The sequence below is a fragment of the Emydura macquarii genome, unplaced genomic scaffold (genome assembly GCF_026122565.2).
Source record: "Emydura macquarii macquarii isolate MOO-44397 ecotype Brisbane River unplaced genomic scaffold, CSIRO-AGI_Emac_v2 contig_2768, whole genome shotgun sequence".
In the NCBI taxonomy this organism is placed as follows: domain Eukaryota; kingdom Metazoa; phylum Chordata; order Testudines; family Chelidae; genus Emydura; species Emydura macquarii.
Genome location: NW_027132905.1, coordinates 29,226,443 through 29,241,765, shown reverse-complemented (window position 1 = coordinate 29,241,765; position 15,323 = coordinate 29,226,443). Strand labels below are relative to the sequence as shown.

General features: G+C 50.4%; 1 protein-coding gene across 4 annotated transcripts in view; it reads right to left on the bottom strand.

Annotated features, from left to right (window-relative positions):
- Positions 1 to 3,725: 3,725 nt before the first annotated feature.
- The window catches only part of CXXC5 (CXXC finger protein 5), a 94,017-nt gene continuing 82,419 nt past the window's right edge, over positions 3,726 to 15,323 (bottom strand). For 3 of the 4 annotated variants that reach the window (XM_067566819.1, XM_067566820.1, XM_067566821.1), the window contains exons 3-4: positions 5,886 to 5,966; positions 3,726 to 5,454 (exon numbers count right to left, since the gene is read on the bottom strand). In XM_067566819.1, the coding sequence (XP_067422920.1) occupies positions 5,889 to 5,966 (78 nt within the window). In that variant the 3' untranslated portion in view covers positions 3,726 to 5,454; positions 5,886 to 5,888. The remainder of the gene's footprint in view (positions 5,455 to 5,885; positions 5,967 to 15,323) is intronic. The other variant, XM_067566822.1, reaches the window with a different exon arrangement.

Sequence of the window (15,323 nt, the reverse complement as noted above, 5' to 3'; positions counted from 1 at the left end):
TGATAGCCCAGCTCAACCACATTTCCCCCTACATACCGCCACATTGCGCACCCTGCAACAATTTCACTCTGTAAAACAGTAGCATACACAGTGCATAGAGACACCCACACGCCGGCAATGTGTGCCTAGTGATTCCCCCCTTCTGCCCCCCCCCGCCTGGTATTGCCAGTGTCTGTCTCAGCTGTAGCTTTCACTTGCACACCCAGGTGCCCCCAAACTCTGCAGCAAGCGTGTGCTGTAGCAGTCCCTGCCAAAAGGCCGGAAACGTCACTACAGAATCAAGCAGTGCAAGAGGGGCAAACCCCTCCATGGCAACGCCGGTAGCTTGGGTCATTTATTAAGGGTGGCTGTACACAGCCGAGTGCTTTCACTGTGAGGCTGCGGCCCCTCTTTAATGCCCGTTGGCTTTAAACGCCTAGTTTGCCTCTAAGTCTGCAGGCAGCGAACACACCAGTTTCTTCCACGTGACATTCACGTTACTGGTTAAGCCAGCCGGCTCCCACGCCTTGGCATTCCTCCGTCAAGTGCCAGCACTGTGCACTGGATAGTTCTTCTCCAGCTCCCATCCCTGAGCCTGCTCCATGAGAGGCATGTCATTACCTCACTGCTAACAGGCGTGCTGCATGTGGGGCAGCAGTAGCTGGCTGCATGTGGCTTAACTACTGAGCAGGTTGCAATTGACCAGATGAGCAAACAGGAGATGCCAGGGAGGCAGGGACCCCATAGTTAGCAGTGGCTGCTATTTGATATTGAAGTGGAAGGCAACTGCCCCCCCCCCCCCCAGCCCACCGCATGAATCAGTGCTACCAAACTGAGCATAAGCAGTGTGTGTGTGTTGGGGGGGGGGGGGGGGGAGGGGGATTTTGCCCACTCTCAACCCCATTGATCATTCAGCTTCTCCTTACGCCATGGCGCAGGGGGCTGGGGCCCTCGTGTAGCAATGGTCTGAGGTCATACAGCTGCAAATGTTAGCCATGCGCATCAAGTGAGTTGAGCCTTAGTCTGTGTCCAGTTAACCTGGGATTGACTCAGGAGTAAATTTGCTGGCATCAGCTGAGCCGCCCCAGGGCCAAGCAGGATTGAGTGAACCTGAGCTGAGCGTCTCTCTCGCTCGCTGCCGTTACACACGTGTTGGCAAAGTGCACTGGCACACGAGGCGGTTTCCTTTGACCCAGTGGGACATGCCTTTCAAGCCCATCACATGCCGCTGAGTCATCACATGCTCACGTCAAGGCACGCAGCGGCCGCTGAGCCATGGCCACTGTACCTTTAGCATGCATTGCCTTGTCCCAGACTAATGCGCTTGTGCCAAGTCTTGTCTTACCCAAATCCCCACAAGGCTGACCCCCTTGTGTGGTGGCAAGCGAAGCAGAGCAGTGTTGCCACTGGAGGCACGATACCATTGACGTGGTTCATGGCACTGTGCTGATTTCCATGTGCCTGGTGAGCCCTTTTTAAAGAGCCACCCTATTAGACTGGTTTAATGACTGCTGTGCACTGAGCTAGCCATGATGACTGACGGACGCCTAGCTCTCGTCCCCAAGAGACTCTGGCTCATTGAGACGTCCTAGTTGGATGAAGCTTAATTTAGCTCTCCCCCTCTCCCCCCAACTGGGTGGGACACACCTTGTGGTAGGGCCTGTGTCTATCTCTGTGTCTGTACAGCACCTGGCACTAACGTGCGGTGATCTGATTTAGCCTCCGAAGTGCTACTGAGCTACAATCAATAACAGTAATAATCCCATGAGCTGCCGGGCTGCTTTACTCTGCACAAGGGCATGCCCTGAACCCTGCTAATGTGGTGCACTTTGGCATATTTTTCCACCTGAGGCCTTCAAGGTGCTTCACAAATAGTCATGCCCGTAGCCTCCCAATGCCATGAGTGGCAGGGCAGTATGATGCCCGCGCCATCCCAAGACACTGAATAGACTCACCCAAGGAGTCTGTGGGAAGAGGCAGAAATAGGGCCCAAATCCGCTGCCTCCCAACCCCATGGGAGTACACAGCACACGCTCTCCTCCAGTAAACGCATTGGTACACCTCATTCTTCTCATCAATGGTCAGCCCCAGCTCCTCTTGCTGACTTCTGCTCGAAATGGCCGGAGAGGGTTGCAAGCAAATCACCCTAAGTAAGTGTTTGCTGGGGTCTTGTAGCCATGTTGGTCCCAGGATGTGAGAGTGACAAGGTGGGTGATAGCTTGAACTTGATCAACTGCCGTTGGTGGAAGGTACCAGCTGTCGTGCTACGCAGATATCTTCTTCAGGTCTGGCACAGCTACGTTCAAAGCCCTTCCCCAGCCGTGGCGAAGAGGGACCTGGAGCCTGAAAGTTTGCCAGAAAGTTGGTCCAGTAAAAGAGGTTACATCACCCCCCTTGTCTTCTTCGCTGACTGGGCATTTAGCAACTGCTAGATGTTGGTGCCATCTTCGGCTTCACCCAAAATACTCTCTAATGCACACATTGCACAGAGCTCAGTTGTGGCTCGGGTCACACACGTACAGGAGCAAGAAGGAGTACAAGACCCTGCACACACCTGCACTGGCTAGTCAGATCTCGGGGCTGGGACACTGGGGGCTGGAGGTGGGGGGGTGTTGTTGCACAACCTCACAACAGGGCAGGGTGTCCATTCCTCAATGCGCAGAGAGGATGTTGCATGCTGGCGTAGCCCCTTCTCCCCAGAGCAGGTGTGCAGAGTGGGGTGGTGAATGAACAGAGGCTTGGCCGCACCCCTGAGCTGCATGCAGGAAAAAAGGGGATATAACTTGCTGCCAGTACTGGCTAGCGACAAATTACAATACTGTCCCTCCCCTGTTGAGCCAGGAGCATAGTGAATCAGGGCTCAGAGAGGTAGCTTGGGCATAGTGATTCACGGTGCAACTCGTGGGGGAAAGCAGCTCAGGCCTCACCCCCAGGTTGGGGCTCCAGGCTGCCCTTAGCTCCCAGTGCACCCCCCTCTCCCCACAATCTAGGGAGTGACCCAGGCTGCAAGCCACACTTGCTCGCTGATTATCACCAAAACAGACTCACCCATTCACAATCGCAGAGTAAATGTGTTTTATTGAACATTCAGCTACCTAAACTTACTCACTAAAAAACAGCTCCTCTTTCTAAGCATCCACTTTATACTTGCCTTGACAGAACAAGTCTAAATACAGTTATCTGTGGCATGTTAATGATATTGTTTTACAAAAACAAATGGCATGTGCTGTATGTTAAAACCCTAGGCAGGTCGGGGTAGTCCAATATTCCCAATAAGGGAGACAGTTTTTAACCAAACCACTCATGATTAAATACAGGCAGATTTAACAAGTGATGGCATTCAGTTCTGTAACCCTGTGATGTTTCCTGCCATGGTATCAGGGGCTCAGGAACCCACTGTGTTGGGCACCATAAGAAAGTGTGCACATTTGTGGGTGGGCTAAGTTAGGAACTGCTCCTGCAGCAAATAGCTGTGAATGTCTGGCCCTCACACGCTGAAAGGGCAAGGAGGGGAGACCCTGTTGCAGCTATTTGTTGGGAAGGAGGAAGGAAAAAGATATTGAAGCAATACCAGATCCCATTCCCCCTTGACTTCACTGGGAGTTGGCTCGGGTTCCTAGCATACACTGCCACAGCTGGAGATCAGAGATAAAGGACCCAAAGCACTGCAGTCCTGCTCCATTGTGGGGCAGTTGCTTTGGACCGAAGCAGGGTGGGAAAGGGTCAATAGCAAAAAACGAGAAAGCTCGGGGTTGCACACAATTTATTTAGGTTGCTTCCTCTTTCAGAAACGTATCATTCGATTACAATATAGCCATGAAGATGGGACTTGCAAACACAGTCAGCATTGACCCATCTCTACTCCCCTTGCCGAATTCTAGGCAAACACTGAGCGCTTCTGACAAAGACTCACAAATTTCCAATCATATTTTGCCTCAATTTATACAACGGACTGTAGCACCGATTCCAGCGCCCGGTACAAGTTGTCAATTCCCCAACAAACTCACCACCACCAACAACCCTATGTCAGTTTCCAAGGTTTCTGTAGTTTGGTTGTCCACATGCTAACCTGTAATGAAAATTCTAGTGATCAAATCTAGCACAGTTTAGACTCCTAAAGATAGTGTAACAAACCCAGCTTTAACACAGTATATATTTTGCAGACCATGTGCTATTCAGCTAACCAGTTAAAAATGTAACACATGCAACCTTAGGGGAAAAATGATTGATTGCTCCATTTGCATTGGCGAACATTTACAATTCACTCATTTATTTTTTTAATCTGCTGATCAAAAACAAAAGCAAAACAAAAAATTAAAAAATACACCCCAAACCCTAAATGCCAAGAAAGGCAAACTTTGGAAAATGCAGTGACACAAAGAATGACATATCCAAAAAGAACATTTTTTTTTTATGGTTGTTTTTTTTTTTTTTTTCCCCAGAATTGCGTGCAACAGAAATGGACAGAAAAAAAACGAGATGTAAATCATGACACAAAACATGCATTCATTTTATTCACAAAACAGCCTGGATCGCTAAAACATTACAAACAGCATTTCAATTTACTGATGTAGAGAGAGCTGGAGAGACGGGGATTTGAACATAAGAGAAATATTAGTTTTCAGAACTGCTTCAGCACAGGTCCTGCAATATTTTTTTATTTTTCTTTTAATTTCAGTAAGTTTATAAAAATGTTTTCTATAAGTAAACAATTGCAATTAGGATCTCCCTCCCCCGCCCCTGTATGCAGTATTTCTTGTTCTATATCAATAAACTAACAATTATTATTTTTCCAAGACTGCCCATTTTGCAGCAATTTTTCTTTTCACCTTTAATACCAAACTTCTTGCTGGTTAAACTTACATATGTGAATGGTTAGGAAAAGGGATACTACATCGTTTTAAACATATTCTCATTTATAAACATGAAATTGAGGCATTCTAGAAACTATCCACTCTATTTTATGATGGGACATAATCAAATAAAAAGTATAAATGAGGGTGTAATTAAACAACTGTGCTAAATTACAGTAGTGCTTATTAGTAACTAGATTTTAAAAGGTTACTGTAAATTTACATTCTCTACACAAGAACTGCATTTTCCACACATAAACAACATCAACACCAAAACACAGAAAGAAACTGATTGTCCATACTCTGTCAATTAAGTCTTGGTACTTTACAGATCCATTTTATTATTATTATTATTATTTGAAAAGCAGTTAAATGTTTTACTAGGACTTGAAGATGTTAAAACAAACGCAAAAAAAATATATATATAAAAACAGGAATGAAATCTGCGAGAAAATATTTTTGGTTCTAAAGAGACACAGGTGCATCCATTCATTTCAGCCAAAAAATTCCTTGCCTGAGACAACACAAGCAAGCAGTGACATTGCACTTGGATGACAGAGCTTTGGAATTCTCATTCCTACTGAAACCATCTGAATGCAGCGCCTGTAGGAAGCATCACCTTCTGGAAAGAAAGAGAGAAGAAAACAGGGACATGTTAAGAGTCACGCGCAAACAGAGCGGCTTCTAAATATGTCTGCTCTGCACACAATCCTGCTGCCATTCTTGGGCCAGTCACGGAAAGCTTTCCTCATGTAATCAATCCCATTATGCCTCAAGAATGAAATCCCACCCCAAGATCTAGATACTGCTCAAACCCAAACAAGTATGGGTTTGCAAAATCTGGCCCTTCGTACAGGTTGTTGGGAGGAAAGGTGGTCCCCAAGAAGCACCATGTTTATGACAGGGACTTTGTCAAAGAAGTATTAGCCGGCAGTAATGCTAATACAATCAACTGGTAAGTTGATTAAAGGCAGCTAAGTAAAAGCAACATATGACAACATGCAATGGTGTGGAGTGCACTGCCCTCCCTGCTGGGGCGCGCTTTGCACTCACATTTCAGGGTCTTTGGGGTTCTGTTACTATACAGCTGGACTTGTCCTGCTGGGGAGACTTACGCCTTTTAGCAGTTGCAGCCTTTGGTGGGGGGAAAAAAGAGAAAGAAAAGTCCACACGGAAGAGGAAAATCTTTATCGGACGGGAGACAAAACACCTGCTTTGTTGAGGAGGGAGGGAATAGCTTAATTTAGGGCATCAACCCCCCACCCCGGGAACACATGCCTTTGGAAACACAATGCACAGTTCCTTCCTGACAGCTCCTGTTTCAAACCACTCCTCCCTAAACCATCCCATTGTCTGTCTGCTGATTAGGGCACAAAGGGATCCACCAACTGCTAAGGGGCTCTGAGTGCTACCCGGTACCAGGAAGCTCAGCCTTCACTAGGGAAGCCACTCCCACCACCCCGGACTGCATACAAAGCTGGTGTCCTCAAGACAAGCTCTGTCCTTTGCATGACGTACCCTGCATCCCCTGGAACGGGGCTCAGCACCCTTGTCAACCAGTGGGCCAAATTCGGAGCCAACATTTTCAAACCCAGCTGCCTAATGTGAAGCTCCAAATGACAAGACACAACCTGATTTCCAAAGCTGCAGAGCCCCATCCAATCCTATTGAAATCAATGGGCACTGCAGTGTTCAGCACCTTTGAAAAACAGGCTGCTCTTATTTAGTGCCTGAATATGGCTCTAAGGAGCCTCACTTTAGGCCCCACAGGTTTGAAAATTTGGCCCCCGAAGGACAGGCTTGCCCCAGTCTTGCTCAGGCAAACGCCCATTAACTTCAGAGATCTGCTTGAGTGCGGATGTAGTGAGGGCTTTAGGATTGGGCCCACTGAGAAAGGCTCCCCACAGCTCAGAATTTGTGCCCGTATTTGCACGTTAGTGACTGGTGAGCATGCTGGCCTGGGGGCCATCTTTACAAGAATGTCTTGTGCAAAGTTCTCCTAAGCCTCATCTACCCTGTGAAATGCAGCCATCACTGACAGTCCTGCTCAAAGCCAGGTTCAGCCCCAGGTTCAGTTCGTGGAACCCTGTTTGGTCCTGTATGCGCTTTCACCAAAGCTGTGTTCAGCTGCTGCCCATTCTCTGCTACAGGGAAATCCCCTAGTGTGGATTCAGTCTGTAGGCACTTTAAAAAAAAAAATTCATTCCAAAGGCAGGAAAAGAAAAAATTCATCTAAGTCTGCTCCATCACATATACACACAGATTTCATGACAATCAAGCTGGACTAGTAACTAAAGCTAATACCTTGTGTTTTGCATCAGACTTCTCTTAAGGGTCATGTTCTCCAAACCTCACATCTCTGCGGCATTTTTTTAAACGGTTCCTTAAAAAGTGAGAGTCAGGTGACATCTTCTAATTAACATTCTAGTTTCAAATGGACAGCCTTTCACCGGGCAGTCACTCTCAACATCACCGCATGGCTATCACACACATCCTCAATGACAGAAAGGGAGGTTTGTTTTCAACCGGAGGCCAAACATTTATTATTTGGCTTTCCGTGCAGGTCACACCTCAACCTCCATTTCCTGCTGGGCGAAGCCCCAGTGTTACGTGGGTGATGTGGACAAATGGTGGCTAGACACTGAGCTGAGACCCAACAAACTCACTGTGCCTGAGAACTGCCTGACCTGGCGCTGTGACATTGGTTGTTAATATGAAGAAAGGAGGCGTGCCCGCCTGGGAAAAGGATATCTCCTCCACCCACGAGGGCTCATCTTAGAAGGGTTTCACTCGACAGATGGGGGTGGGGGTTGGAAGGAGCTATAGAAAATGCTTGCTCCTGAAAGGGCATCTGGAAAAACAGCTCTGTGATTGTTCCAGCCGTCCACTTACTGTTCCAGACACAATGGAACAAGCTCCTTCTTCCCCTGTGTCTGATGTAGATTACAATGTCCGGCTTCCACTGAGTCGGATACAGAAAAGGCAGGCCAGCCTTCCCAGTGCAGCTGGCACGGCAAGGTAACTTTCCTTTACAAAGCTACTCTAGCCTCACGCTGACGGCTGAGCCTGCCCCAAACCTCCCCATCATTTCAGGCCATTCAAAACCCGGCTAGGCTGGAGCACTTTGGGAAATAAGCAAATGAGAAAACGAGGGACAGAGCCCACAGTGGCAGAACTGAGCAACGGAAACGGGCCTTCCTGGGCACCTGTCATACCACTGGCACGTTGACTTGTGGCTCACGCACCCACATTTAAATGAGTGCGCCTAGTGTTTTCTGGTCAGTGGTAACACGCTTTCCCCAAGAGCTAACAAGCACTATCACCCACACTACAGATGGAGAGACGGAGGCACAGAGGAAGCTGGGACTTGCCCAAAGTAAACAACGCAGCCAGGCTAGAAACTCCCTGTCGGGGGCTTTACCCTCTCAGCCACACGGCCCTTATTCAACCTGATCGGGGCGTGCACGGGAATAAAAACGTGACCCCTTTTGGAGGGGCGCATTCTATGCTGCCGCCGCAGCCCAGGAGCTGAAGGAGCTCGCTCTCCCCTGCCCCCCATGACTCTCCGGGTTCCCCCCTCCTCCTCTGTACCCCCACTATGGGGTATCCTATGCACCCCCTCAACTGACCCCTTCCTTGCCTACCCCCAGGCTCTTCTCACTGCCCCGCTACTATTGGTTAGGAGGACTGTCACTCCCTATCACCTCAGCTGCTGATTGGTGGAGGCAGAGAAAGGGACGGAGCAGGTGAGCTCCCAAGAATGCGGGCTCCTGGAGGAGGGGATTTGGCTACTCCGGCTGCACTAACAGCTCTGTCGGCTCCCGCCCTGGCCCCAGGGCTGGAGGAGTTCTGTGCCCCTCCTGACTGGAGGGCCCATGCCCCTGCTTGCCCCCCTTTGTGCACGCCCCTGAACTTGACGACTTCAAAGGCCAAACTAGCAGGAGCTTCGCTTTATACCACAGTCCCTTGCATTTCTGTGGTGTCCGTGAAATGCAGCTTGCCCACAGTACTCAGTTCCAATATTTAGTATAGGGCTTGTTGGGAAAGAGAGGAGGAATGTCTTCACACAATGCACAGACAACCTGTGGAACTCCTTGCCAGGGGATATTGTGAAGGCCGAAACTAGAACTGGGATTAAAAAAGAACCAGATAAGTTCATGGAGGAGAGGTCCAGCAACGGCTATTAGCCACGATGGTCAGGGACGCAACCCCGTGCTCTAAGTGTCCCTAGCCTCTGTTTACTAGATGCTGGGAGTGGACAACAGGGGATGGATCCCTAGACGATTGCCTCTTCTGTTCATTTCCTCCGAAGCACCTGGCATTGGCCACTGTCGGAAGACAGGAGACTAGGCTGGATGGACCATTGGTCTCAACCAGTATAGCCGTTCTTATGTTCTTATTAATTTTAAACTGCAGACACGTGGGCTGGCAGAAATTAATTATCCAACCTAGGACACTGGGGCCAACACCCTGGTTCTTGCAGAAAGTACCACAGGATCTTTATGCAGCCACAAATGGTCAAGATCTCTGGTTTACATTGCCTCTAAATGGCAACGCTAGCAACATCCGGGAAAGAGTACTGCACATGCATATGCCGCACCATCTCCTGCTGATCCTCACGTTTTGCTTCCAAGTTCAGACCTGGCTCGACCCTTCTCAGACCCCCCATATCACAGCATATGAGGGAGAAATAACAGACAACAGAATGGCCCAGTTTAGAGATGCGTCCTTTAAAGAAGAGACCGTCAGGGTGTCAGCAGTAGCTAAGGGAACTGAACTATAAAAGCTTTTAAAAGCCCACACTGTGCTGTGAGGACCCAGAAAAGGATGATCTACAGGAAGCTAGAGAAGCATTCCCCTGGTATTACAGGTCTTCCAGCCTGGATACTGAGGGGAGATCTCTACTCAAGAGTGGCAGGAGGCTTATGCTAGGGACTGCCTGCCATAGAGGCAGAAAGATAGAAAACTTACCAATGCCAGATGAAACTTGCTAGAACGTGGGACTCCCCAGTGGCAGGGCAGGCCAGGGCTTCTGAGCTGGTGGAGATGTCATGCAGAAGCCAAATGGACCAGTTAAATCTCTCGCCTTCAGTTCCTGCATATCTAAGTTGGCCTTGGCTACTGAACTGGAACTGACTGGTGCCCCCAGGACAACAGTGGATGAGGACAGAATGGGCTAGTGAGGGACAACCAACACTCTACAATCTTCACCCCAAACTGGCTCCACTGGGGCAAAAACACATCCAGCCTCTGGCAAGGCCCACGAAAGGGTGGAGAGAACAACCTGCCCTGCAGATAGCCTCCCACCATTCCCCTGCTCCCGGCACCCTCTTTTTTTGCCCAGGAGGAAGCCATGGCCTGGGATGACGAATTTACTTTTCCAGCAAAGGGTTTATCAGAAATCCGGCAGGGCCTGCCATGCACCACAAAATACTCCAGGGCCTTCCTGGCATCGCGCAAATGCTGCATCCGGCAAGGCAGAATTGGGACAGGAAGCACTGTCTCCTGATCAGAGTCTAAGTAGGTTGTCCCCGGGAGCTGTGGCTGAAGCATCAGATAGCAACTATTGCCAGGGGCTGGATATTGGATTAGATAGACCAATAATGCTTATCTAGTGGGGCAATTCCTACGTTGTCATGAACCCTCAATCAGGTAGTTGCTCTTCCATGCCCGCTTTCCTGACACCATTAATCTCCTGCTGGAGGAGATGGATGCTAAGAAAAGCACTTTAACAGTTCAGAGCAAAAAGGCAAACGGGAGAGGCTTGTACAGTGTCTTGAGAACCAGTATCCCAGGCACCAGTGATGGTGGGAGACAGCTTCGCCAGCAGCACATCAGCCTCATGGAAAAGACCACAGGAGTTGCAGGCACTAAGGGCCGCGTGTTCAAAGGGGCCTCAGCACAGCGTCCGTTTCAGTGCATGTAACTTCGGGTGTATGCAAAACTCGCACGCACCTTTCAGCCTGGACAGCTGTGCACGTGTTAGTGTGGGCAAAGTCACTGTGAGTTGTTTTGTCTCCTCTGTGGTCGTGTGGGTTTGGCTCCCCTCTTGCCAGCTTTGGAAGGGAAATCTGTACCCTGCCGGAGGGCCCGGAGGCCAGCTAAGCAGCACCTTCTCCCTGCTGTGTAAGGACAGACAAATCAGAGCTGATGGCTTTGCCCAGGCACAGGAGTGCGGAGCCCTTTGGGAACTGGATTTATATTCTAGAGCCTAGACAACTGTCAACTTGAGGCTCAGATGCCACCAGGGATTTTCAAAGCTGCATGGACAGGAAGGACCAAGCAGCATTTTCCTCTATCCACAACTCCTCTTGCTTAGGAAATGGAGGTTCTCTTCTTCTCCTGCTCCATCCAACTGCAAACACTAGAGTGGCTGCGCAGTACAGGGAGGAAATACCACATGCCAGGGCGGAAGGCAACGGCACCGTTAAGGCAGAGCAAGGGCCTGATGGCAGTTGAACCCAGGAAGTATGGCAGCGCTTAGGAGCCTCTCAGAACCACAGATTTTTATCGAGTTTGTAGCCTTGGCCATAAGTCAACTCATGATGGTTTGTGTCCACTCGCAGCATGGCTAGGGCATGACTCCTCAGCACATGGACGTGCTGCGTTCTCACCATGCACACAAGAAGGGCAATAACACAACTGCCGGGCACTAACTGGGATCTAGAGCGGTTCCTCTGCTGTGTCCACAGATGTTTAGTGAGTCCTACTTCCCTGTGTCCAAGGGTATCCCAAAGCGCTTTGCACCCACAATCGCCTTCCCCGGCCCTAGCAGCTGAGGTACCATGAGATAACTGCCCAAACTGCACAGCTGTCCCACAATGCACCGGCACAAACGTGGCTAGATAACATGGTAGGCTGTGGTCAGGCCAACCCATTTAACACAGGCCTGAGCGGGGATAGCCTTGCTCTACCCATGGCAGCGGAGCACGTCTGCATGTTTGACTAGTGTGATCTATCTATCGCACAGACAGGGACAACAGCTGCAGGGTTCTCAGCGAGATGCACTATGCTGAAAGAGAGGGCACATCCACATGGGGCTGAGTAACACGGACTGGGTCAAAGGGAGGTGAGGGTGCCTAGGCCTGTGCAGGATGGGGCCCACAATGGGCGGTTTAGGCTTGCTCACAAGGCGATAAAGAACTGGTCCCTCCTGTTCGTAACACGCATCTGATTTTCTGGGCAAATTTATCTTGGGAGCTCAACAACTAGCACCACGGCACAATCATTGTTTCCCAACAACTTCTGCAATTTGCAATCAAATCACTGGAGGAGGCAAAAGAGCAATCAGGAAAAGATGCTTTTGTGCTAGTGACGTAGTTCATCAGCAATGCCAGGAGCGAGCGCTGCTTCGGAAGACTTAGCCCAGTGCCCCAGCCTGGATTTTCAGGGGAAATCCCAGTTGCAAAACCCCTTTTGTTCATTCCCTCCGAAGCACCAGATGTTGGCCACTGTCAGCAGACAAGATGCTGGGCTTGATGGTCCATTGGTCTGACCCAGTGCAGCCATTCTTACGTTATGTTCTTATGTTCAGATGGTGCCAGAGGAGCCAGCACCTGCTGTCTCAGGCCCTGCCCATGCTATGGCTCGAACTGCAAGAGCAGCAGCCCTCTTTGGAAGCACTGGCCAAAACCTTGTCAACGTGGTTGTTGATAGCAGAGTGTCCCCAAACGAACGTTGCGAAAGGGGATATTGCAGGCAGTGGACAGCCGTGTTGGGTGAGTGCCCTGCTCCTCAACCCCTGTGATCTACAGCTCACTTTGCCACCACACACGGGATGGCCACAAAACCATGTTATAACCGTGTTGAGCCAAGAGAGGCACCCTAGCCTGGACACAACCCAAAGGATTGGCCCTGGGCAGAGGCAGCAGCTGGTGTTTCTTCATTTGCTGTCTGTGAGAGGCCAGAGCAGGCCTGCTATGAGCTTTCCCGCCCTTTCATTCTTCCTCCAACATGGCCTAGCTCCTAGTGCTCTGACCTGCAGCGCCTCCCTCACTGGGACGCTGGCGGATCCCTGTCCCTGGGCAGCTTGATGTGCAGACGAAGGGTAACGGCGATGCGGAGATGGAGTCTATTTGATGCCCCCATAAAGGTTGAATTTGTTTTTAAGGCCCGATTTGTAGATCGATGCTTATTCACAGCGGCCTTTCACTGGCTCTTTGAGGGCGTTCCCTTTGAAAAGCTTCTCTCTCCTCTCCCCACCTCACCTGCCTGCACCCTGCCTCAGCGCAGTCTTCCTTGACCGAGGCAGGCTAGCGGGGACTCAGGCCCTTCAACGCCACCCCTGCCTCAGCCACGGGGGTTGCTGCCGACTCTGGCTTGAAGTTGTCCCACCCACTAGGAGCTGAGCACTCCTGGTCCCTATCAGCCCAGAGGGCAAGAGACTGGGCCCAGAGGTCAAACCCAGACCTCTTGCTCAGCAGCCCAGCAGCACGGCACAGTTGGGCTTACGAAAAGCAGCAGATCAGGAGGCTCTCCGGGAAGTTATTCTCAGTCTCTCTCCCCTCTTTCCCCAAACCTACTCTCTCCTCCTTTGGCTAGGGAAGGCTAATGCCTCCATCCCACCACAGGGTGGCCAGGCAAAAGGCACATGGCAGGTCCTTCCTGGGTTCTGAATCCTCCTTGCTTCATGAGCTTCCCAGCATCCTAAAAGCCAGCTCTACAGAGAGGGACTGACTTTCACAGACACCCCACACGGGTCCTGATGCTGCTGGCAGACACCAGTGCAAGCAAGAAGCATCACGGGGGTCACAGATGCTGTGCAGTCAAGGAGCTCAATTGTCTCTTAGTGAGGATACACATTTAAACACAGCTTTCCCCCTGGGCTCCGCATTGTCTCATTCCTAAGGGCTCTGGGCCATGAGGCTGCCTGTCTGAATCGAAGCTGGGCAGTGCAAAGCTACACTGACCCACAGTATAGGGACCCACTCCAGTACAAGTCTCTACACAGGCAGGGGAGGTGACTACCTAAGGGGCCAAGATCCCAGGGGCCTCCCTCAACTCCAGCATTCAGCCTGCTCTGAGGAACACAATGTCTGGAGCAGCTCAGCTGATAATTCTGAACCGGACGCCACGCATGCCGACCTGAAGGGCCAATTTAGGGCTTTGTTTGGAGGAATACAGGTGCTAGAAAGATCAGGACAATTCAGAAGTCACAGGTCAAAGATGAGTCTGAAAAGAGACTATGGGCCCAATCCAGAGAGGTGCCGAGCACCCCTCATTCCCCACAGCAGTTGCGTGTTCTAAGCAAGTTCTCAACACCTCACAGGATGGGGCTCTGTATAAAGGAAGAAGATGACAAGTGTGGCAAACTGCCGGCTTCACCCTAGTGGGTCTCATGCTTCTACCCCTTGTAGTGGGCCAGGGAGTCACTGGTTACCCCGTCTCCCCAGGCTGAACAAATCTTTTGTCCTTTCTCCTCAGCGTGCCCCCAGGGCCAGGGGGATACCTTACTGTGGCTCCCTCCTGCCAGCTGGGGCCAAGGGTTGGCTCCCTCCTTCTCTGCCCCTCTGGCTGCAGAGAAGCACCGTCTCCTAGCCTGGGGGAAGTTTCTCCTCCAGCTGCCACAAGCCTTCTGGCTGCTTCCTTTTCCTGTGCTTTCCCCCCCCTCCTGCTAGGGAAGGCAGGATTTAAGTACGCCTGGACTAGCCCTTCATTGGGTCCAGGTGTCTCTAATTGCCTTGCAATCATCTCTCCTCTGCTTGCAGGAAAAAGGGCTTTTGGCATTCTTGGGCTTACATACTGGCCCTGGTATGCCCTTTTGAGGCCCTCTGGCCTGACAAGTGAGTGACGTAAATGGTTAGATTCCTCTACTGAGTAAGCCAGTGCCTGGGCAGAGCTCAACTCACAGTGAATCATACCTGTGCATCAGGCACCGAGCTGGGTTTTTTTTATGCCTGGTTGTTATTCAGAGCTGTTTGAGCACATACTGCAAACTTATCCCAGGCAATGGGCTGATTACTAATCCTTCACTCCATCTCTCTGACTATTTGCCCTTCAGCATGCATAAATGGTCATCTAAGTCACATGGTATTGTTTCTGTTCCCTGATTGGATGATGGAAACTTCTACCACAGAAGAGACAACAAAGATTCCAAGATGGCCGCATATTTGCACTCGTGTTCACAAGAGACCTTCACCTTCCACCAACATTGTGTGTGTGTGGAGGGGGAGGAGGTGCACAAAGGTGGCCAAAAATGAATACCGAGGGTCATGGATGCCGTTGAAGTGGATTTGCAGAGTTCACTCAAATAAGCGCCAGCGAGATCAGAAATAGCGGAGCTCATAGAGGGAGAAAGATGTTTAACAGAAAAGCAGAGTGGGGCTCTTGAGAGATTTTTAAAACCACACAAGAATAACATCGGGACAACACATCCTTGCCTGGCCATCACCAGCAAGGGAGGAACAGCTGCTGGGTCACAGATACCTCCACCACTGCCTCAACCATGACTCTGCTCCCAAAACAGGAGTCATTACCATCTCCAGGGTGTCC